At 41.4% G+C, this 25,160-nt stretch overlaps 1 protein-coding gene across 2 annotated transcripts in view; it reads left to right on the forward strand.

Moving 5' to 3' along the window:
• The window catches only part of LOC109912945 (BBX high mobility group box domain containing), a 210,186-nt gene that overhangs the window by 159,906 nt on the left and 25,120 nt on the right, over positions 1-25,160 (forward strand). For both annotated transcript variants that reach the window (XM_020512394.2, XM_020512395.2), the window contains exons 5-8: positions 4,449-4,647; positions 8,172-8,239; positions 11,180-11,260; positions 12,698-13,460. In XM_020512394.2, the coding sequence (XP_020367983.1) occupies positions 4,449-4,647; positions 8,172-8,239; positions 11,180-11,260; positions 12,698-13,460 (1,111 nt within the window). The remainder of the gene's footprint in view (positions 1-4,448; positions 4,648-8,171; positions 8,240-11,179; positions 11,261-12,697; positions 13,461-25,160) is intronic.

Raw genomic sequence — 25,160 nt, forward strand, 5'->3', positions numbered from 1 at the left:
AAGGACTGCAGAAGGACATATTGATGCAGATTGTAGTGTACAAGTTTGAAAGATAATTTTGGATTGTGACATCTAGCAAATCAGATTGATTGCCACTGGAGAAAATGCTTTGACGTATCATTTAGCTAATGAGGAAACTTTGAGACTTCAAAACTTGCCGCTTGAAGCTGTTTGTAGTATGGGTACAAAAATCATTTTCATGTATTGCAGCAATTAATGTCATTAATTTCTTCAACACAAGCTCCTCTTTAATCTCAGCAGGATGCTGCCAAAGTCCTTGCACGTTTCAGGCAGGGAGTGTAACTCACCAGGCAACTTGGGTGCTCAGTGATCTTAGTGAACAAAGTGACAGATCTGAACCATGTTTGTTGGCAACCTGCTGAATGTTTCATCGCCTTGGTGTGATTTTGGATCCCTGATTGGATCCATAGCATGTTGTTCTCTGAAACTGTCCCAGAAACACTTTATAAATTTTTCCTCATGGCTACCTCTGCCAATATCCTCCTAAAAGAGGATTACATTCATTCATAATTAATGTATTGCCTTTGTTTACAGGCCCTCATTATCTCCTGACTTATTTTCTAATCCACCATATGGCCCTTGGTAGGGGGCCTATAGACCATCTTCATAGTGTCATCTTACCTTTTTGTTTCTTACCTCCACTCAAATGGATTCTATGTTTTACAATCTGAGATCATTTCTTGCTGTAGTACTTATTCAACCCCTACCAACAGTGCTACCCACCATCCTTTTGTTCCTGCCTGTCCTTTAGAAAAGTTACATACCCCTAAATATTTAGTTCCCAGCTCTGATCTCTTTGTAACGTGTTTCTGTATCAGATCATACCAATTAACCTGTACTTGTGCCATTAATTTTGTTCTGAATGCTACACACGTTCAAGTAAAGAGCCATTAGATTTGTCTTTTTACCATTTATTTTTCTCCCTTTTGACCCTATTTACAGTTGTTTTTCTATGTTTGTGCACTGGTGCCCTTTCCTGTCTCACTTGGGTTTTGGTATCCAAATAGCTGTCCTGTAATACTGCCATTTCCTCTTGTTTTGTATGCCTACATTCCTCCCATCCCAAGCCCTCTTCCTACCGCTCCCCCCCCCCCCCCCCCCCCCCCCCAAACACCCCTGAGTTTATAGCCCTCCCAGCAGCCCGCCGTATTCGATTTGCCAGGACACTGATCCCAGCACTGTTCAAGTAAAGCCCATCCCACCATTCCCGATCGTGGCTAATCATCTGCTTCAATACCATTTCCCTAGGCCGTCCCCAAAACCCTTGATGTCATTGGAAAAGCTGCATTGAACTTCATGAATGACTGAGCTTCCACAGGCCTTTGGGGTAGGGAATTCTAATGACTCACCACCCTTGACTGAAGACAGTTGTCCTCATCTGAGTCCTAAATGGCTTGTCATTTATTCTAGACCACAGAGCGAGGGAAAACATTCTTTCTGCATCTGCTCTGTCTATCCCTTTTAAGAGTTCAAGATGATACACTTGTCGGGCATTCAGGAAAAAGATTATTCTCCCTGGTGGGCAATTTCACAGGGCTGTTGTGTTCTTTTGATTATTGACTAACAAGTCAGGCTAACTCACTAAATGGAACCACTGAAATGGGTATTTTTATCTAAGAAATTGCTGATAACCCTGTAGATAATAGTCCAGTCGTGCACAGAGGTTTTTATTGAGCTAGCACAACAACGATCTCCAAATTGCATGTTTCAGCCAGATTAACTTCAGAGCAATAGACCTGCAAAATCTTTGCAGCTTCCAACCTCAGCAGGAGTTCTCAGTGAAATAGAATGTTTCCCCTTTAAAAAGATGATAATGAGCAATTCATGTGGTCAAACAGGATTTCGAATGATGAGTGTGGATTTCTTTTTAACTTGAAAAACTGACTGAAAATCCAAGTATACTACATCCATCGACTCCCCTTTTTCAATTTTGTTAGTAACATCCTCAAAAACTTTCCAACAGGTTTGTCAAACAGGATTTCCCATTCACAAAACCGTGCTATGTCCAAATCAAATTATTATTATTCAAGTGTCCATTTGTCACATCAGTTTAACTTCAGTGGTAGGGAAGTTTCCGTAAACAATTATTCAGGATAATCGATAGTAATCACATGGAAAAAGGTGGGTTACTTAGGAAGATCAGTATAGTTTTATATGCTGAAATTCTTTGAAGGAATGTAACACATTTATGAACAAGGTTATCGGTCATGGAATTAAAGAGGACATATGCAACAAGGGTAGAAAATTGGTTAAGTGATAGAGGACCATGTGTACCGGTCATTGGATATTCTTTCGGCTGGCGAAGGTTTTTTTGTGGAGTTCCCCAGGGGTCAGTATTGGGTCCCTTGCTTTTCCTGATATCTATTAATAATCTAGATGTTGGTGTGCAGTTTCAAAGTTTCAAGAGAAAAGAAGTCTGAGAGAAGATGTGATCGAGGTTTTCAAAATCATGAGGGGACTGGATAACGTAGATAGGGAGAGACTGTTCCCCCTTGTAAAAGCACAAGAACCTGAAGGCACAGATTTGAAGTGATTTACAAAAGAAGCAAAAGCAAGGTGAGAAAAAACTTTTTACACAGTGAGTAATTATAATATGGAATTCACTGCCTGGAAATTGAGACATTCAAGAAGGTATAGGATGATTATTTGCATAGAAATATGTGCAAGGGTATGGGGAGAAAGCAGGAGATTGGTGGTAAGTAATGATACTGTTTTTAGGGGCTGGTGCAGACATGATGGGCCAAATGGCCTTTTTCTATGTAATAACACTTTGGTATCTTGTGATTTTAATAGAATCAGAGAATTGTTACAACATAGGGCATTTCATGCACTGTTTTGAGGAGATTCTGGTTATAGTGATGTAAGGCTAATCCAGACCCATAGTGCCCTGTTTTCCCTCTTTTTCTCCTTTCTTATAGCAGGGTGATGTTGTCTAAATTCCAATTTGCAGGAGCCACTCCAGAATCTATAGAATTGCGGAAGATGATGACCAATGCATCCACTAACAACCTCTTTCAAAACTCTGAAGTATGAAGTGTAAGGTTCCAAGGACTACTCAACTTTCATCTCATTAATTTCTTCAACATAACCTTCTTATTAATCTCTTTTAATTCCTTATTCTCTTCAATCCCTTATGTCTCTAATTGTGAGAGAGTTTTTGTATCATCCTCAGTGAAGACAGACACACAGTAATCATTTAGCTTCTCTACCATTTCTCTTTTCACCATCTTTGTTTGTAATGGACCCCACATTTCTCCTGCCAAAGGTTTCACTTTACATATCAATAGAAGCTTTTATAATCTATTTTAAATCGAAGGTAGATAGAAAGAGTTTTTTAATAATATAAAGGTTGGATTTTTTAAATAAAAAGGCAGCGATGAAAATGAATTTTTTATTGATACTTCTTTTAAGATCTACCACTGGCTATTTCTTTATCTTGTGGTTGGGACATTGTGTGTTTATTTATTCAAGGTGGGAGTCTATTTATTAAAAGGATGCAACTTAATATAACTTAGCAGTCTTTCATTGTGAGAAAATGATTACCTTTGAGGGAAGTTTTTAAAGATAAAAACCATAAGAAATGTGACCAGGTGTCTGAAGAAGAATCATTGGACTTGAAACATTAACTCTGTTTCTGTCACCACAGATGATGCCAGACCTGCTGAGTTTCTCCAGCATTTTCTATTTCTTGATTCAGAAAGGACACACTGGTCAGAGATCAGAAACTTTTTTTTCCACAGACTGGGGATGGCAAAGTGAATCATCATACCTGCATGTGTGACCTGAGTTAGTATACTTAATTCCCTGTAATCTGCTTTGAAGTTGGATTGATTCTGTCTTGGCACTTGGAAACTACTACCTATATTCTGAATCTAGTTGTGAGCAGCTTAAATACATATACATGCAGGAATAGCGAGTTAATTCAGCTCATTAAGTTGAATTCTTCAAACAAACCATGCACATCTTGCATTGTTACAAACTATCAAACTTAAGGTGTATTAAGAATTCTGTACCTCAAAAGCCAGGATCTCTCAGCTCACTGGAAAGCAACCCCTGGATCATTGTTTGCTACACGTTTTTGTATTTGCTGCTAGTTGTTGGATAATGACTGTTCAAAGTCACAGGTGATTGCAGCCATTAGCATGACACCTCGTAACCTGATGTAATTGACTCAAAAGACTCAAATGCAATCGACTGTAGGACTGTGCTTACAGTTTAAATGTCTGTCATAAAAAAAATTGACATTTTCTAGAGTGCATGTGTTTAATAAAATTGCACTCAGGACAATGCTTTCTGAAATTTGTGCTGAGGTTTATCATGATTTGGGAATGTTTCTGGTTTTAGTCAACAGTGGTATATTGTGGCAGTTGTAGTTTAATATGCTTTTAGATTATTTCTCTTAACTCCTAATGTTATCTTTTCCTTAGTATAAGGATGCTTTTCTGAAGGCTAACCCTGGTTATAAGTGGTGTCCAACAACAAACAAACCACTGAAGAGTTCATCACCAACTGTTACAACAAGGAAGAAGCTCTGGACATTTCCAACAGAAGCCACAAAGGAGTTTCCTATCGCCAAGAGGGTGGTAAAGGCTGAGGAAATGCCACAAATCAACTTTGCCATGGCAGGTACTAAATCCCATTGATGATTTACAAAGGACCATCATTATTTTACCATCTTAGCAACAAAGACATCTTTGTTTAGAGAAAGCAATCCCTTTCAAAATCCCTTCTGGCATCAGCAGTTCCTACTACCCCTTACAAAGTTAGTTTTCTTTTTGTTTAGAACTTAGGTTGTCTCCCTGTCCTTAGTTTCTCTCCCTGTCCTCACTATGTCCTACTCCTTGGGACCTAATGGGTGACTTGCTCCCAGATATTTTTCCAATGGCATTTTGTAAGTAACAATTGACTACTCCATTCCACCTTTTATTTGCTCCATACTGCTTCATGGATTAATTTATTTGTAGTCTGTCTAATATTTTTTAAAAAGGGAAAATGACACGCGTTATATGAGTGGTGAATTTCTGTGGGATGAATTTCTGTCAGCAATATCCTGTGCCCATTCTACTCCTGTAAGTGCTCTGTTGGAAGTCTGAAGTAATTTGCCCAAAGCAGGGATTATGCACTTTGAATACACTGCTCAGAATTTCCAGATCTTTTGCAACCTACCCTTGGTACCCAATCTTGAGAAAACCACCAACCTGTCCACTGCATCATAGACACAAATGTGGCAGGGGCAGCGCATTGACTTTATAGAAAATTGGGCCCAAAGCTCAGTTCACAGGAACCTTTTGTCAACATATATAGGGACAAATTCCAGGTTTGCTTCTCACTTCTCCAGTTTAATACTTCAGACATCACACCATGTTACAAGTGCATAAATATTTAAGACTAGGACTCTTTTTCCTACAGTTCCATACCATTAATGAGTTAACTTGAGTCAACATTGATATGAGTTTACTTAAATCCTGACTCCTTTTATAACTTAAAGAATTCCAATCATAACTGTAATGGCTTCACGTGTTTATTGCAAACATTTAGTGCATTAACACATTGCAGCCATAAAACATGTATGAAACCTATGATAAATTCAGCATTTCATTAAAGATCTCTAAAGCTGTTTCTTCATTTTTTTTCTCTTTCTTCCCCCCGCCCCACCTCCAAAAAATCTTTTTAGCATTGCTGAACCAACAAAATTGAATTGGTGGGGAAGCTAAATGATTATTTTATATCTGTTCTCACTGAGGAAGTTACAAGAAATCTCCCAGAATTAGAGATCCAAGTCACTCAGGAAAATGATGAGTTGAAGGAAATTAGCACTAGTAAGAAGGTTGTACTACAGCAATGAGTTAGGTTGGATGTTACTAAGTCCCAAGAATGTTAAAAGAGGTAGCTATAGAGACAGTTGATGAGTTAGACACTATCAAATGTCATTTCACTGTTCAAGAAGGGAGTGAGAAAGAAAATGAGGAACTACAAACAATGTTCCTTGTAAGTTGCAGGGCTGCTTGGAGGTTGCATACACACTAATTGGCAGACTGAGGCACTGGATTCTCCTTCTGGAAATCACTGCTGTACACGGGTGTCAGAGGTCCATGCAGTGGGAAAAACAGTTGAAGGGAACATTAACTACACACCTGTTAGCCTGACCTCCGTAATAGTGAAAATGCTACAATCTATGATCAAGAATCTGATAGACAGACATTTGATTAATAATAATGATTGGACATAATCAGCATAGATTTGTGATTGGGAAGTCATGTTTGAGAAAGCTGTTGGAGTTTTTTTGATGATGTTACTCACAAAATTGATGAAGTGGAGTCATTGGATGTGATATACCTGAATTTTCATTTGGCCTTTGATAAGGTCCCCTACAGGAGGTTGTTTTGGAGGGAATGTACTGGCATGGATTAAGGATTGGTTAACAGACAGAGAATAGGGACAAACTGGCCATTCACATATTGACAGACAGTGACGAGTGGGGTATCGCAAGGATCAGTACTTGTGTTCCAGCTTTTACAATATATATCAATGATTGGATGTGAGGATCAAATCTAATATTTTTAACTTTGTGTATGATACGAAGCTAAGTGAGAAAGTATGTTTTGAAGAAGATGTAAAGTGGCTTCAGGAGAATTTGTATTAGCTTAGTGAGTGAGCAAGAATATAGTAGCTGGAACATGATGTGGGAAAATGAGAGATTACCCACTTTAATAGGTGGAACAGACATGTCAAGTATTTATTAAACGGTGGGAGGTTATAAACTGTAGCTATATAAAGGGACTTGGGTGCCCTTGTCTATCAGAAACTGATGGCTAACATGCAGGCGCAGCAAGGTGTTAGCAAGGCTAGTGGTATGATAGTCTTTATCACAAGAAGATTTAAGTACATGAGAAGTGAAATCTTGCTTTGATTGTACAGGAGCTTGGTTAGACCGCACCTGTGTGCACATTTGGTTTCCTGACCTTAGGAAGAATGTTGCTGCCATAGAAGGAAATGCAACAGAGGTTCACCAGACTGTTTCCTGCGATGGCCGGACTGTCTATGAAGAGAGATTGGGCAAACTGGGCCTGTATTGTCCAGAGCTTTAAAAAATAGAAGGTGATTTCATCCAAACCTACAGAGTGTTTAAAGGGCTAGGCAGGGAAAGATATTTCCCTGGTTGCAGAGTTTAAAACCAGGGCATACAACCTGAAAATAAGGGGAATGCCATTTTGCAACAAGGTGAGTGGATAATTTTTTTAAATATTTGGAAGATTGAGAGTCTTTGGAATTCTCTACTCCAGAGAGCTGTGGAAGCTCGGTCTTTAAATAAATTTAAGTACAAGTTGATAGGTTAATGATTACCAAGGGTCTATAGGGTTATATGGATAGTGTAGGTAAAAGATTGAAATTTTCAATCAGCCAAAATTGCATTAAATAGTAGAACAGGCTCAATGGGCTGGATGGCCTATTCCTGTGCTCTGAATCAGAAAAACTCTTTTCTCAATATGAATTCATTTCAGTGATGTATACGAAACTTCGGAACTTGACTTACCACCATTTAACAGGGGCAGTTGGAGATTAAATGTTGAACTCGTCATTGACGTCTGTGTGTTTGAAAAGAATAAAAAGATTGGAATCCACACCTTGGCCATTAGTTGCTGCACTGACTTCTTTGTAATCATGAGACAGAAAGTAGAATCTCCCAGAACATGAGAGTACATTTTCACAACGTGATCTGTTTATTTTCAGTGACTGTTCTATTATTTATGAATGTCATATAGCAGTCTGTATTCGAAAGCTGTTCCTGATGGGCATCCACGACATGATCTAATCTTGATTTCGCCTGACGTGTTTACGTAACAGTTTTCTAATGCAGGTAGTGAGATTACAATAATGAGTGAGAACTCTGAGCTCAGATTTCCACCTTCCTATCCACTGACACCCACAGCTTTCCTGGCAAAGTTCAGTCAGTTGACTGAAGAATGTAACTTGTGGTCTTTCTTGTCTATGCCCAGCATGGTCGCTGCATTTCTTTACATTAGTGATGTACTTCAGAGTGTTTCATGATACACTTAGGCCATTAAACCATTGCTTAGAGATACAAGGTCGTATTAAAATGGAATAACTTAAGGAAAGATTAACAACTGCATATATCTCTTTACTGATAGATCCCACTCAAATGGGAGGACTCAGCATGCTGCTCTTAGCAGGAGAACATGCCTTGACAGCAAAGGAGGTAACTTGATACGATTGACTTTGACGTTGTTGTACACACAAACTACTTTTCAAAGTTGGTATTGGAACGTGAGATGGACTAATAATGTTATATGTTTCTGCACTTAAGCATGCATTGTTGCTGCATTCATTATGCTGTTAGTTTTGCCTTTTAGTCTAAAACTTAAAAATACTGTAAAAACAGCTGAAGTGGCTTATGATTCTGAATAATAAAGTGAAATTTTGAATTATGGTGGCACAGTTGTTTTACAGATAAATTCACATTAAACAAACTATGTCCTTGATGATAAACTTGTTGCTCTCAAACATTTCTTGGAAATCGAATTCTAGCTCCCGACAGCTCTCTGTCTGCACACTGTTCAGCTCTGTTTCAGTGTGTGGACTACATTTTCCTACTGTTAAAATTGTGCATCATTTATTTTTAATTTTATTTGCCTAGAATAAAGCATTACAGTTCCAATAGGGAGGTGATGGCCTAGTGGTATTATCACTCGACTATTAATCCAGAGACCCAGATAGTGCCCTGGGGACCTGGGTTTGAATCCTGCCATGGGCAGATGGTGGAATTTGAATTCAATAAAATATCTGCAATTAAGAATCTAATGATGACCGTGAATCCGTTGTCGATTGTTGGAAAAACCCATCTGGTTCACTGATGCCCTTTAGGGAAGGAAGCTGCTCATCCTTACCTGGTCTGGCCTACGTGTGACTCCTGACCCACAGCAATGTGGTTGATGCTTAATTGCTCCCTGGACAATTAGGGATGGGCAATAAATGCTGCCTAGGCAGCAACGCCCTCATCCCGTGAATGAATAAAGAAAAAAAAATTAGTAGAGGGTGCTACTTTGCCTTTTTAAAGCGCTTAGTTTTCACATGCTGTTTCTCCATTCCACTGCAAGAAATGTGCCCTGTCCTGGAGTTTTTTTCCTTTCCTACTAAGAACAGCACATCTGTCAACACACAGCAGAAAGATTTGCCACTTTTGAATGTTTGCTGGACTTTAAACTCATACTCTATCAATCTTGAAGCTTACTGATATGTGTTTTCAGTAACAAAGAAAATGGAAAAAATTCAATTTGTCAGCAGGTGCTAGGGCAATTGTCTGGGGTTTATGGTCAAACACAGATTGTGCTGAACTCTAGATGTAGCCTTCATTGACTAATATTTTAGGAAAGGTTGTTATATATTTTCCACTGGAAATGGCTTTTCAGTAGCTAACAGAGTCTTCATTTATTCAGGCAGGATTGAGAATACTGGTGTAAAATGACATTATGAATCTGATAGCATTAACAACATTGTAGTGCTGTCATTATTTATGCAGGCACTCAGGCTAAAACCTTTGCACGTCGGTCTCCCTGCCACTCTTTACTATCTTAAGGTTCAAGAGTATTCAGTTCTTTCGAATGGTGGGCATCTGGAAATTCAGAATAGTTTCAAATTTTGGTCTAATTACCAATATTTCATGGTTCAGCCATTTCCTGGGTGATAGAAAATTTTACTATGACTGACGCAATTAGAATGCACTGTATCCCTGTTTAATCCCACTATTATGCTGCCTACAACATCACTGGAAATGTTTTATCACCATGGCCAATTTTATCTATGTTAGGTTTAGAATAAAAAGATCCATCAACTAATTTTCTCAAATGACAAGAGTATTACTTTATTGTGAAAATATGATTTATTTGGCAAAAATGTAAAGCTGATTAAAATACAGTTCGAAAATACAAATATCAACCTTCTAAATATCGCAAAGCATTTGCAAACCTGTTCACACCAGGAAAGGGCAAAAAATTGAATGCCTCCCTATCTGCTGTAATTGACTTTAGGGGTAAAAGCATTTTTGGCCAATGATGGTTAGCTGTTGAAGGCAAAAAGTAAAGAGTGTGAAATGACTAAAGATGACTGTCAATCTGATGTTCTGGCATGTGTAGAATCATAGAAACCCTACAGCGTGGATTCAGGCCATTCAGCCCATTGAGTCCACATCAACCCTCTGAAAAGCATCCCACCCAGACACACCCTATCCTTGTAACCCTGAATTTCCTATGCCTAGTCCACCTAGCCTGCACATCCCTGGACACTATGGATAATTTAGCATGGCCAGCCCACCTAACCTACACATCTTTGGACCATGGGAGAAAACCAGAGCACCCGGAGGAAGCCCACACAGATAGGGGGAGAATGTGCAAACTCTACACAGATGGTCACCTGAGGATGGAATTGAACCCGTGTCCCTGGTGCTGTGAGGCAGCAGTGTTGGTCACTAAGCCACCGTGCCCTTATGTGTAGTTGCATGTCATCAAACAAAGGCAATTGTCTTTGGGATCTTTGCAAATGCAGCTTCCCTAGGAAACACAGTATCTTGAGTTCTTTTGGATGCTTTTCAGTTAGACATTCAGATTTCACACTAGATTCACAACAAAGATTTTGTTGGTCACGAACTCGTCACCAGCTATTTCAAACAATACCCAAAGTGGACACTGAAACCTGACAGATATAAACTGAAGCTGTTATCACAGAATATGTGAGTACCTAGCAATGCCTTGTTAAATAATGTTCTTGTATCCTTTCATTGACCTTTTTAAAGAAGAAGAATAATCTAGATATCCACAATCTTTGAAACTCCAGAGTTAATCATTTTTGTGATCTAAAGTCTTCAGAGCATTATGTAGGAATATTGCTACACATTACAAATTCTCTCTGTGAGGTTGTAAAGGCAGTAGCAAAATAATAGATGGCACTTGATAAAGACTTTGCCTGCTCTTAATAAGGTTTTGTAATTGAGCTCCCACTTAGCCAATCCTGATGATTAAGTGTTCAACATGTAATTTCTATTTCCTGACACAGTCTATGATTCTTTCTTTTCTCTTCTGAGAAATGTAATAATTGTAGTGAAGGCTATAATTGTTCAGTTGAAACTTATTTTTTCTTTGTACAGATTTCCTCCAATACAACACAGTCAGGAGTCCCTGACTCAACCAAGCAGTGTGGGAATTCAGCATTGTTTCAGTTAGCAGAGGTATGCTTCCTGACACTTGAATAACGTATAAAGAAAGACGTTTATGTTAGTCCCAGAAATGGCTTTGTATTTTATTGAAATGAGTGTGTGAATTTAGTGTTCTAAAAGAAAGTAGGTTGCCTTGTCAGTGTGTAAACCACTCACGTTTGAGGTTTGTAGGTCATAGGATTCAAGAGATCGTGCATTTGTACATCCTTATGAGAAGAAAATCTTCTTCATGCAAACACAGATAAAAAATAAAATCTAAAATATTTCAGAATATTTTGCAGTTGGTAGAACACTGGATTGATATTCAATTTATTAACTTGACTACCCAAGTCAAGTAAACCCTTGATGTATTTTGAACATTCACTTTTTATTTTCTTGTCTTCTTGGACTTAGATTGTGGTTTTGGCAATGCATATACTAAATGCAAAGGGATGTCAAATTTCATCAAACTTAGGTGACAGTTTATAGCTTCTATTGATTTAGCTATGATCATAAATGCTTAAAGAAAATAATTAAACTTAGCTGTCATCCAATATAAAATCATATTGTCGGTTGATGGTTCTGCTCCTCCTCCAGTTCAATTGCTAAGTAAATATTTCCTGTGATGCTGACTCTGTTTGGACATTAATCTTTTTATCCTGAAGTGAGCTTAGTTGCAATTCCTCAGAATTCATAAAAATGTCATTTGGCATTCATCTCTGCCTAATTTTGAACAAGAATTTGTTGGATCTAATAATGGTATTACGATGCATTGTTGTTACGATGATGTTAGTTAGAACTAGTGCAATGAGCTGATGTAACATCAGAGAAAAGAGAAGGTCGTGCATTTGTAGAGTGCCTTTTATGACCACAAAATGTTTCAAAGCAGTACAGCCAAAGAAGTACTTTTTATTTCCTTGTAATATAGGTCAAGCACAGAAGGTTGACAACAAAATAATCACCTATCTATTTTTGTGGTGTTGATTGAGTATAGATATTGGCCAAGACACCTCCCTTGATCATCATCAAAGGAGTACCACCTGTGAAGACAAATGGAGCCTGGTTTTATGGTCTTATTATTAGATGGCACTCCCAACAGTGCGGTGCTCTCTCAGTAACACACTGGAGCATCAGCCATGACTTTTGTATCGACGTTCTAGACTGTAACTTGAACTCACTCAGATATGTGATGATACCAACAGACTCGCGATTGGCACATAGAGTCTTCATTTTTTAAACGTACTTATTAGTTATAAACAATAAGGATAGTGATGTGATGAGGAATGTGGTTGGGAGGCTCTTAGACTTGGTGAGATGATTGGAGATGCACGATCATGTGGTGAAACCTCGAATAATAGACCCAACCTGAGTGAGCAGCCATCTTTGCACAATTATTTTAAATGACTGATTTTTTTCCCCGGTATGATCCTCTGCAGTTCTGTTTAATTGTAACTCCTGGTTTTGCTTCAGATGTGTTCGGACCGGTTGGTAACAGAAGGAGTAAAATCAGAGCCCACCACATGTACCTCAAAGGATAGCCATACACCTGAGATGCCCACCATAAATCCTGGGTTAACTACAAAGGATAATAATGGTATTAAGCCACAGGACTGGATTACTAATGACAAATCATTGCCCTTGTTAACTGACACTTCTGTGACAAGTCTTAATAAAAGTGAAAAAGTTAAGAAGAAGAAGAAGAAAAAGGTTAAACTTGAAACTACCAAAGCTGAAAAACAGACATTTAAAAAAAGCGGGAAAAAACGGAAATCATCAGAGTCTGACATGGAAAGCTTAATGTACACGATTGATGCTGTTGCTAAGGGGGACTGGGGCACTGAGAAACCTTCAGGAAGCCCAGTGAAAAGTGCACGATGCTCAGCAAAGTCAACGGAAAATCTGTTACACTCTGTCTCCAGCCCACCAAAGAAAAAGATGAAACCAAAACCAATAAAATTACCCGCTGAAAAGATTTCAGAACTCAACAAACATTCAAAGGTTTCTGATCTTGAGAAAGTTACCAGCAGCCCAATCAAAACTGAAACTTTTTCTGTCACTGAGCAACTACTTTCGCATAATGCACTAAGTGAAGTGAAAGCTGAGAACAAGGAAATCAGTAAAAAGACAGAAGCATCTGGGTCCAGAAAATCTGAACGATCATGTAAAGGTGCTCTGTACAAGACTTTGGTGTCAGAAGGAATGTTGACGTCTTTACGGGCTAATGTTGACAGAGGTAAGTGATGAGGTTCCAAAATCAAATTCTGCTTGTATGTGCTGAAACACTTGATAATGTATGAGGCAGTGATATGTTTGCTGTTCATTCTTGGTCTCAACTGGAGAGGCAGAAAAAGAAATGAGCTAGTTTTCCACAGTGAGCAGCCAAATTTCGAGGGCAAGTACTGTCTTACACTTGCTACTGAGCAAGATGGTCACGGGCTCCCCAAATTATGAGCATTCAATTCACGAACACTCGTGAAAGTGATTTCGTACAGGCATGTAATTATAAAGATCTGATGTATGAACATTGCTTATACTTACAAATGACTACTGTATATTGTCTTGCATTGTGTTCCGACTTATGCTTAAATTAACTTGCAAATGGGCTTAGGAGCCAGACCCATTCACAGGGACAGCTTGTATTCAACTAGAATTGGTTGTTTTGTCAAAATTTTACTCAAGGTGTGGCGCTTGACATATTATTGAATGTAAGTTGTATGTAATGAGATGAAGCATTGATGACTGCGAATTTTTATCAATCACAAAAGATGTCCCGTGTGATCATGAGGAAAGGTAAACTTCCCCTGCTCAACCTTGTCAATCTGTTTGCAACCTTTGACATGGTTGACCACACCATCTGTCTGTAGTACCTCTCTACTCTCCACTGTGAACACCGCTGCTTTCATTATAGTCAATCTCACCATTGTCAGAGAATCACTTGTGGCTTCTCTGTCAGGTCCAACACTGTTACTTCCATTGTCTATCCTTGGCTCCTCCTATTTCTCATCTGTAAAGCATACCTCAGCAACATCATTTGAAGGCATAATATTGGTTTTGGCGACAGCTAATTCTACTTGATTATCATATCTCTCGTCTCATCCCCAGTTGCTAAATGATCAGATTCCTTGATAAATGTCCAATGTTGAATTAGTAGAGATTTTCTGTAAATAAGTATTGGGAAGACTATTTTCGGTCCTGCTTCCCTCCTACCAATTCTGTTCCTCTCCCTAGCAACGATCTGATGGTGATGGGGAACGAGAGACAAATCTGCTTGACTTTATCATTACTAATCTACCTATGGCAGGATGCTTCTACCAATGATAGTATCAGGAGTGAGCATCGCACAGTCATTGTGGTAAAATGACTTCAGGGCTCACCCTATGCAGATTGTTTTCAAATATTGACTGGGATTGACTTGCCACTTTTGGTGTACGTTACATCACTTGCTTCCATTCCATGGAATTCCTGTAAGGCCATAAGATGTAGGAGTGAAAAAAGGCCATTCGATGAGATCATGACCAATCTGGTAATCTCAATCCTACTGTCCTGTCTTTCTCACGTCCCATGATTACCTTGCATATTAAACATCCGTCTATCTCAGCCCCTTTTATATACTTAATGATCCAGCTTTATCAACCTTTCTACTGTTTTAAAAAAAATCCATAGATTCACTACCCGCTGCAAGAAAAAATATTTCTCCTCATCTCTGTCTTAAATAAGTGACCCCTGACTCTAAGCTTATGCCCAGTTTTCCTGGATCCTCCCACAAGGGGAAACAACCTCCCCATTACAGCCTGTCAATCCCCCTGAGAATCTAATCTGTCTCAATAACCATAGACCATAGCATCCCTACAGTGTGGAAGTAGGCCATTTGGTCCATTGACCCTCCAAAGAGCATCCCACCCAGACCCACCGCCTACCCTATCCCTATAACCCTGCATTTCCCATGACTAACCCATCTAGCCTGCACACTACAGGCAATTTAGCCTGGCTAAGCCACCTAACGTGCACATCTTTGGACTGTGGGAGGAAACTGGAGCACCCGGAGGAAACTCTCTCAGACACGGGGAGAATGTACAAGCCCCACCCAGACAGTCACCCAAGGCTGGAATTGAACCCAGGTCCCTGGTGCTGTGAGGCACAGTGCTTACCACTGAGCCACCGTGCCTTTCATTTGTCTAAAACTCCAGCAAGTGTAGCTCCATATATCTACAATGAGTTGTACTGATTTTTCAGCTCCAATTTTTCCCAAGGTTGTCACTGACTACCTTTGTTTCTCCCTCAAATCTAGCTGTTTTAAAAACATGGAGCTGTTTCCCTGTGTTTCATAATTACTGCGGACCATGATGCTGCAGCTTCCAGAAATTGCAGTGTTGCTAAACCCAGTATTAGAATGGCCAACAGATGTTTTCATCATAACACCCGTATGTGCGAAATGTTAAAGGGTTTTCTGGACAATTAGCCGCAAACTCCGCTCTCCATGTTCCATTTCCATCCCTCTTTCTGGTAACTGTTTGATTCTTTGCAAGCCTAGACCCTTCTTCAGAAGGTCTTTTCTGAAGAAGGGTCTAGGCCCGAAACGTCAGCTTTCCTGCTCCTCTGATGCTGCTTGGCCTGCTGTGTTCATCCAGCTCTACATCTTGTTATCTCAGATTCTCCAGCATCTGCAGTTCCTCCTATCCCTGATTCTTTGCAACTTTGGTTGTATATTTGAAGCAGAGATGAGCTTGCGATCTCACATCATTAATATTGCCCGTTTCCACATCACCTGACTCCACTCCAACTCATTCATTTTCTGCTGAAACACTTATTTGTGACATTGTTACATTCACTCGACTTGACTATTCCAGCAGAACTCTGACCCCTTTCAAATTGTGACCTTTTTAATCATGGAAATCTCTGTTGCCTGTGTTCTACCTTGCATTACTTGCTTACTGACCTACGTTGGCAGCCTTCAAGCAATGTCTCAATTTTAAATTTTAAACTTTGTTATCCGATTGCTTCAGTATCTCACCTTTCTCTCCTTTTGAAATCTCCTCCAGTTCCTACAATGCTCCAAGATATCTCTTCTTCCATATTTAATCTCTTTTGCTTCAACTTTGACACTTCTTCAAACATTGACATCCTAACCCCTGGAACTGCCTCCCTAAACCTGTTCACCTCTACCTTTTTTTTTAATCTTATTTACTACAGTCCTTCCAAATTACCTCTTTGATCAAACTTCTGGTGATCTTGCAGAGTAGGAATAAATGGGTCAAAAACAGAAGTTGCTGGAAAAGTGCAGCAGGTCTGGCAGCATCTGTGAAGAAAAAGTCAGAGTTAACGTTTCGGGATCGTTCCTCAGGATCACCGGACCTGAAACGTTAACTCTGACTTTTTCTTCACAGATGCTGCCAGACCTGCTGAGCTTTTCCAGCAACTTCTGTTCTTGTTCCTGATTTACAGCATCTGCAGTTCTTTTGATTTTTGATAAATGGGTCAAATTTGATTTGGCAGGCTGTAGCTACAGGAGCAACCTGACTTACAAGAGGATTCTAACTGTGATGAATCCAAGAGAAAGGTAATATTGAGAAGAATCTAAGGTTGCACAGGTATAAAAACGTGTTCAGTATGTGGACAGGAATGTGGCAAACGGCATATACTATAAAGAAATGTGCAGTTAGCCACTTTGGTTGGTTGATTTATTGTCACGTGTACTGGATTACAGTGAAAAGCTTTGTTTACGAGCAGTACAGGCAGATCATCGTAAGCAAGGATGTACAGATCAGTAGTTATAAAAATACTTCAGCAGAGGTATGCAGGTTACATTGCAAAGGGCATGTGCTAGGCGAGATCAATGTTAACAAGATCAGTATTATTTGAGGCTAGAGAGTCCATTCATCAGCCTAATAACAGCTGGGAAGAAGCTATCCCTGAACCTGTTGGTGCGTGTGTTCAGGCTTCTGTATCTTCCTGACGGCAGGGGTTATAGGAGATCATTACCAGGGAGCAATGGGACTTCGATGTTGGCAGCCTTCCCACAGCAGTAAGCCATGTAAATAGAGTCCATGGATGGAAGGTTGGCATCTGTGATGGTCTGGGCTGTGCACTTTCTGTGATTTCTTACGGTCCTGGACAGAGCAATAGCCATACCAGGCCATTATGCACCTGGACAGTATGTTTTCAGTGGTACATCTGTAGAAGTTGGTGAGGGACCTTATGGACATGCTAAATTTCATGAACCGCCTGAGGAGGAAGAGGCATTGTTATGCCGTCTTGACTGTCGCATCTACATGGGAAATCCAGGACAGGTTATCGGTTATTATCACTCTGTTCTGTTGGTGTAGAGGGGAGCGTGTTCTCCTCCTTTCTTTCTGAAGTCAATGATCAGTTCTTTAGTTTTGCTGACGTTGAAAGAGGGGTTGTTCTCATCGCACCATGTAACCGAGCCCTCTATCTCCCTTGCATATTTTGACTGATCGTTGTTATGTATGTATCTGTCCTGCTACAATGGTGTCGTCAACGAATGTGTAGATGATGTTTGTTTGGAATTTGGCAACACAGTAGTGGGTGTACAGGGTGTACAGCAGGGGGCTGAGGATGCATCCTTGGGGGACTTCAGTGTTGAGTGATATTGTGGAGGAGGTGGGGTTACCTATCCTCACTGATTGTGGCCTATGGGTTAGAAAGCTGAGGATCCAGTTTCAGAGGGCAGAGCTGAGACCAAGGTCACACAGTTTTGAGATCAGTCTGGAGGCAGTAATGTGATGAAGGCAGAGCTGTAATTAATGAGCAGGAGTCTGATGTAGGTGTCCTTGTTGACCAGATGTTCCAGGGATGAGTGCAGGGCTAGGGATATGGCATCCTTTGTGGACCTGTTATGTCAATAGGCAAACTGTAGGGGATCGAGGCAGACAGGGAGACTGGAGTTGATGTGGGCCATGACTAGACTTTCAAAGCACTTCATGATCATGGAGGTTAGAGCTATTGGGAGGTAGTTATTAAGGCACACTGCGTGTGTTTTCTTAGGTTCAGGGATGATAGTGGTCTTCTTGAAGCAGGTGGGTCTTTGGCTTGTAGGAGGGAGTGGTTGAAGATATTGGTGAATACCTCCGCCAGTTGGTCCACGCAGGATCTGAGTGCTCGGCCGGTGACACTGTCGCGACCTGTCGCTTTCCTTGGGTTGTCTCCCAGGAAGACCGATCTGATTGCAGCAGTGACTGAGGGAACAGGTGTGTCTGGGGCTATCGGGGAAGGCGTCACTGTGCTGCTGGCATTCTGCTCAAACCGAGCATAGAAAGTAATGAGCGGGTCAGGGAGAGATGTGTCTTTGTCCGTTATCTTGCTCTTCTACATTTTGTATTTCGTAATGTTGTTTAGGCCTTGCCGTTGGCAGCGCAAGTCTGTTTGGTTGGTTTGGTCCTCTAACGTGCCTCTTGGCCTCCCTGGTTGGACAACTGGAAAGTGGAGTCCTCATTAAATGATGAGAATTTAGGAAATGTGGATATTCACTAGTTTCTGTGTGTCTTTGTACACAGACAGTTAACATAGCAACATAGAAAATAGGTCCATGAGTAAGCTATTCGATTCTTCGAGCTTGCACCACCATTCGATATGATCATGGCTGATCATGCAATTTCCATATCCAATTCCTGCTTTCTGTCCATGCCCCTTTATCCCTTTAGCCGCAAGGGCCATGTCCAGCTCCCTCTTGAATATATCTAGAGAACTGATCCCAACAGCTTTCTGTGGGAGAGAAATCCTTCCTCATCTCAGTCCTGAATGGCTTACGCCTTATGCTTAGACTGTGACCCCAAGTTCTGGACCTCCCCGACATCAGGAACATTCTTCTCGCATCTAGCCTGTCCAGTCTACGTTCTATGAGATCCCTCCTTATTCTTCTAAATTTCAGCAAGTACCAGCCCAGTCCATCCAGTCTTCCTTCATATGTCAGTCCTGCCAGCCCGGGATTCAGTCTGGTGAACCTTCAATGGACTCCCTCAATGGCAAGAATGTCCTTCCTCAGACTAGGAGACCAAAACTGCACGCAATACTCATGGTGTGGCCTTACCAAGGCTCTGTATAACTACAAAACATCCCTACACCTATACTCCAATCCTGTTGCTGTGAAGGCCAGCACGCTATTACCTTCCTCACCGCCTGCTGCACCTGCATACCAACCTTCAGTGACTGTTCCACCATGACACCCAGGTCTCGTTGCACCTCACCTTTTCCTAAATTGCTACCATTTAGATAATCTGCCTTCCTGTTTTTGCAACCAAAGTGGATAACTCACATTTATCCACGTTATATTGCATTTGCCAAGTATTTGCCCCCTCAGCCAGTCTGTTCAAGCCACCCTGCAGCCTGTTAGCATCCTCTTCACAGCACCCACTGCTACCCAGCTTAGTGTCATCGGCAAATTTGGAGATATTGTATTCAATTCCTTCGTCCAAATCGTTAATATATAATGTGAACAGCTGGGGTCCCAGCTCTGAACCCTGCAGTCGCCCACTTGTCACTGCCTGCCACTCTGAAAAGGACCCATTTATTCCAATTCTCTGCCCCCTGTCCACCAACCAGCTCTCTATCCACATCAATACATTACCTCCGATACAATGAGCTTTAATTTTCCTTACTAATCTCTTGTTTGGAACCTTGTTAAAAGCCTTTTGAAAGTCCAGATACACAACATCTACTGATTCATCCTTGTCCACTCTACTGGTCACATCTTCAAAATATTCCAGAAGATTGGTCAATCATGGTTTCCCTTTAGTGAATCCATGCTGACTAGGAACGATTCTGTCACCACTTTCCAAATGCTCAGTTATTACATCCTTAATGATTGACTCCAGCGTTTTCCGCACCACCAATGTCAAGCTAATTGGCCTGTAATTCCCCATGTTCTCTCTCCCGCCCTTTTTAACAAGTGGGGGGTGGGGGGTTTCCGTTAGCTAACCTCCAGTCCATTGGAGCTCTTCCAGAGTCTACAGAATGCTGGAAAATGATCACCAGTGCATCTACTGTTTCTAGGGCCACTTCCTTAAGAGGGATGCAAAAAGTGTCGGGCCCTGCAGACTTATTGGGTTTTAATCCCATCAATTTCCATAATACCATTTCCTAACTAATAAGGATTTCCTTCAGTTCCTTGACCCTCAGTTATGCTTGACCCTCTGTCTCCTGAAGGTTATTTGTGTCCTCCTTACTGAAGACACATCTAAAGTATTTGTTCAACTGGTCTGCCATCTCTTTGCTGTCCATTATGAATTCACCTGATTCTAACTGCAAGGGACCTACATTTGTTTTCACCAGTCTTTTTCTGTTCACATATCTACAGAAGCTCTAGCAGTCAGTTTTTATGTTTTCCACAAACTTACTTTCATATTCTATTTTCCCTTCCCGATTAAACCCTTTGTCGTCCTCTGCTGAATTTTAAATTTCTCCCAGTCCTCAGGTCTGCTGCTTTTTCTGGCCAAAGTGTGTGCTTTCTGTTTGGCTTTAACACTATCCCTGCTTTCCCTTGTTAGCCATGGTTGAGCCACCTTCCCTGGATGATTCTTACGCCAGACAGGGATGTACAATTGTTGAAATTCATCCATGTGTTCTTTAACTGTCTGCCATTGCCTATCCACCATCAGCTCCTTAACTATGGAACAAAAACAGAAGCTGCTGGAAAAACTCAGCAGGTCTGGCAGCACCTGTAAAGAAAAATCAGAGTTAAGATTTCAGGTCCGGTGACCCTTCCTCAGAGCCTCATGCTTTCCATGTGTCCTGAGGAAGGATCACCGGACCGAAAATATTAACTCTGATTTTTTCTTTGCAGATGCTACCAGACTCTGCTGAGCTTTTCCAGCAACTTCTGTTTTTGTTTCTGTTTTACAGCAACCTTTTAAGTATCCGGGGCCAGATTATCCTAGCCATTGCATGCCTCATACCATCAAACTTAGCTTTCTTTAAGTTCAGGACCCAAGTCTCAGATTTGACTATGTCACTCCATCTTAATGAAGAATTCTACCATATTATAGTCACTCTTCCCCAAAGGATCTCTCACCACAATGTTGCTAATTAATCCTCGCTCATAAACCAGTACTGAGTCTAGGATCCCCACCTACGTCCGTGACACCACCCACGCCCTCCACCTCCTCCAAAACTTCCGATTCCCCGGTCCCCAACACCTCATCTTCACCATGGACATCCAGACCCTATATACTTGCGTTCCCCATGCAGATGGCCTAAAGGCTCTCCGCTTTTTCCGGTCCCGCAGGCCCGGCCAGTCCCCCTCCACTGACACCCTTGTCCACTTAGCTGAACTCGTCCTCACCCTTAACAACTTCTCTTTCAATTCCTCCCATTTCCTACAGACAAAGTGGGTGGGCATGGGTACCCGCATGGGCCCAAGCTATGCCTGCCTCTTTGTAGGATACGTGGAACAATCCCTCTTCTGAAGCTACACCAGCCCTATCCCCCACCTCTTCCTTCGTTATATCGATGACTTTATCGGTGCCGCATTGTGCTCCCACGAGGAGCTAGAACAGTTCATCCACTTTACTAACACCTTCCACCCCAACCTTAAGTTCACCAGGACCATCTGTCTTACCTCTCTCTCCTTCCTGGACATCTCTGTTTCCACCTCTGGCAACCACCTGGAAACCGACATCTATTTCAAGTCTACCGACTCCCACAGCTACCTATAATACACCTCCTCTCACCCGCTTCCTGCAAAAATGCCATCCCCTTTTCCCAATTCCTTCGCCTCCGCCGCATCTGCTCCCGAGATGAGGCATTCCACTCCCGGACATCCCAGATGTCCTCATTTTTCAAGGACTGCAACTTCCCCTCCACAGTGGTCGAAATTGCCCTCGACTGCATCTCTCGTGTTTTCCGCAATTCATCCCTCACACCCCCTCCCTGCAATAACAACAAAAATAGAATCCCCCTCGTCCTCACGTACCAGCCCACCAACCTCCTGATTCAAAGCATCATCCTCTGCCACTTCCGCCACCTGCAATCTGACCCCACTACCAAGGGCATTTTTCCCTCCCCACCCTTATCTGCTTTCCGGAGGGACCACTCTCTCTGTGACTCCCTTGTCCATTCCACACTCCCCACTAGCCCCACCATCGCCGGCACTTTTCCCTGTAACCGCAAGAGGTGCTACACCTGCCCCTACACCTCCCCCTCACCCCCATCTCAGGCCCCAAGAAAACCTTCCACATCGAACAGATGTTCACCTGCACATCTGCTAATGTGGTATACTGTATCCGCTGTTCCCGATGTGGCCACCTCTATATCGGAGAACCGAAGCGGAGGTTTGGGGACTGCTTTGTGGAACACCTACGCTCGGTTCGTGACAAATGACTGCATCTCCCAGTCGCGAACCGCTTCAACTCCCCCTCCCCACTCCTTGGATGACATGTCCATCCTGGGCCTCCTGCAGTGCCACAATGGTGCCACCCGAAGGTTACAGGAACAACACCTCATATTTTGCTTGGGAACCCTGCAGCCCAATGGTATCAATGTGGACTTCACAAGCTTAAAAATCTCCCCTCCCCTGACTGCATCCCAAAACCAGCCCAGCTTGTCCCTGCCTCCCTGACCTGTCCATCCTTTCTCCCACCTATCCATTCCTCCCACCTCAACCCCCACCTCCTACCTACCAGCCTCATCCCCGCCTCCTTGACCTGTCCATCTTCCCTTGACTGACCCACCCCCATCCTAACTCCCCACCTACACTCACCTTTACTGGCTCCATCCCCGCCTCCCTGACCGTCTTTTCTCCCACCTATCTGCTCCTTTATCCATCTTCCATCCACCTCCCCCTCTCTCTCTATTTATTTCAGAATCCCCTTCCCCTCCCCCATTTCTGAAGAATGGTCCAGACCCAAAATGTCAGCTTTTTTGCTCCTCTGATGCTGCTTGGCCTGCTGTGTTCATCCAGCTCTACACCTTGTTATCACTGAGTCTAGGATGGCTTGCTATCTGGTTGGTTCCTCAACATATTGGTCAAGGAAACCATCCTCATACATTCCATGAAATCTTTCTCCATCACATTGCTATCAGTTTGGATAGTCCAATCAATATGTAGATTGAAGTCATCCATAATAATTGCTATCCCCTTACAGCATATATATCTCTAATTTCCTGTTTGATACAATCCCTGACCTCACAACTACTGTTTGATGGTCTGCGCACAACTCCCACTAACATCTTTTCCTCTTTAGTGTCCAGCAGCTCTACCCATGCTGATTCCACGTTATCCAGACTAACGTCCTCCCTTAATATTGTGTTAATCTCCTCCTCTAACCAGCTGTGGTACCCCACCTCGCTTTCCTTTTCCATCCATTTTTCCTGAAAATTGAATAACCCTAGATGTTGAGTTCCCCATCTTTGGATACCCTGGAGCCAGGTCTCCATGATCCCAATTACATCATATCAGGCATGCAAGCAATTGAGAAAGTACATTTTAGCCTTTATTACAAAGTGGGTGGAATATAAAGATACATAAAGTCTATATTTAATTGTGTAGGACTTTGATGAGATTGCAACTGTAGTATTATATACAGTTTTGGTCATCTTAACTAAGATGTACCTGCCTCTGAGGCAGTGCAACAAGGCTTCACCTGAATGATTTCTGGGATGAGAGGATTGACCTGCTAAATCATATTAATTAGACTGAGAAGTTCATCTTCATTGAAACATAGAAAATTCTTAAGGTACTTCATGCTGGGAGGATATGTTCCTTGTCTGGCAAGTCAAAAACTAGAGACTACAGTCTGAGAATACATTGGCCACTTAGGATATAGATGAGGAGAACTTTATTTGGATGATTTATTTAGGCTATATATTGATATATTTTTCTATACTTAGGGAGTCAAGAGATGTGGAAATGATGTGGTACAGGAAAGTTGACGTAGCAGATCAACCATGTTGAACAGCAAAGCAACCTCAAAGGGTCAACTCTGTTCCTGTTTCTTACAATCTTACCTTCTTACCTCTTTATATCTCTTTGATGACTATGTATTTATTTTTTATTATAGTCCTCTAATTGACTTTGGCACCCTTTACTACGTTAAAGGAACTATAGAAATACAAAATAATACTGTTGTTTAAAGACATAAAATGCTTTAGGGAAATTTCACTGATTTAATAAGATGAATATGACCCCAGATGGCAAAGAACCAAGATTTCCTAACTTGCTGTACTTTGTTTATTAGTCAGTTATTCCTCACCCATTTGCAAAAGCACAAATTGTCTCTATTTACTCAGCCAGTCTGTGCATCCCTCATATAGTCAGCTATGTGACAAATCACAAATTGCTTGACTCTTCAACATTTAGAGTGCAGCTCCAACAATATATAAGAAGCTCAGTAACATGGAGGACAAAGCAACCTGCGTGATTGGCATCCCATCTATCATGTAAAAATTTGCTCCCTCTTCCATACGCAGATCATGGTTTCAGTGTGTACTATCTGTAAGATACATTCTAGCAACTCAACAAGGCTCCTTTGACAGCACCTACCAAATTCGAATCCTTTGATGAAGAGTCATTGGACTCAAAACGTTAACTCTGCTTTCTTCCCGCAGATGCTGCCAGACCTGCTGAGTTTCTTCAGCAAGTTTTAGTTTTGTTTCAATTCCAAAACCTCCATCAACTAGAATGGCAATGTCAGCAGCACATGCAAATATCAGCACCTTTAAATTTTCTTCGAAGCCATACACCAAACTAACTTAGAATCATAGAGATATACAGCATGGAAACAGATCGTTTGGTCCAATTCATCCATGCTGACCAGATATCCTATATAAATCTAGTCCCATTTGCCAGCATTTGACCCATATACCTCTAAACCCTTCCTATTCATATACCCCTCCAGATGACTTTTAAATGGTGGAATTGTACCAGCCTCCCCCACTTCCTCTGGCAGCTCATTCCATACACATATCACCCTCTGTGTGA

Source organism: Rhincodon typus, chromosome 11 (assembly GCF_021869965.1).
Source record: "Rhincodon typus isolate 14 chromosome 11, sRhiTyp1.1, whole genome shotgun sequence".
In the NCBI taxonomy this organism is placed as follows: Eukaryota; Metazoa; Chordata; class Chondrichthyes; order Orectolobiformes; family Rhincodontidae; genus Rhincodon; species Rhincodon typus.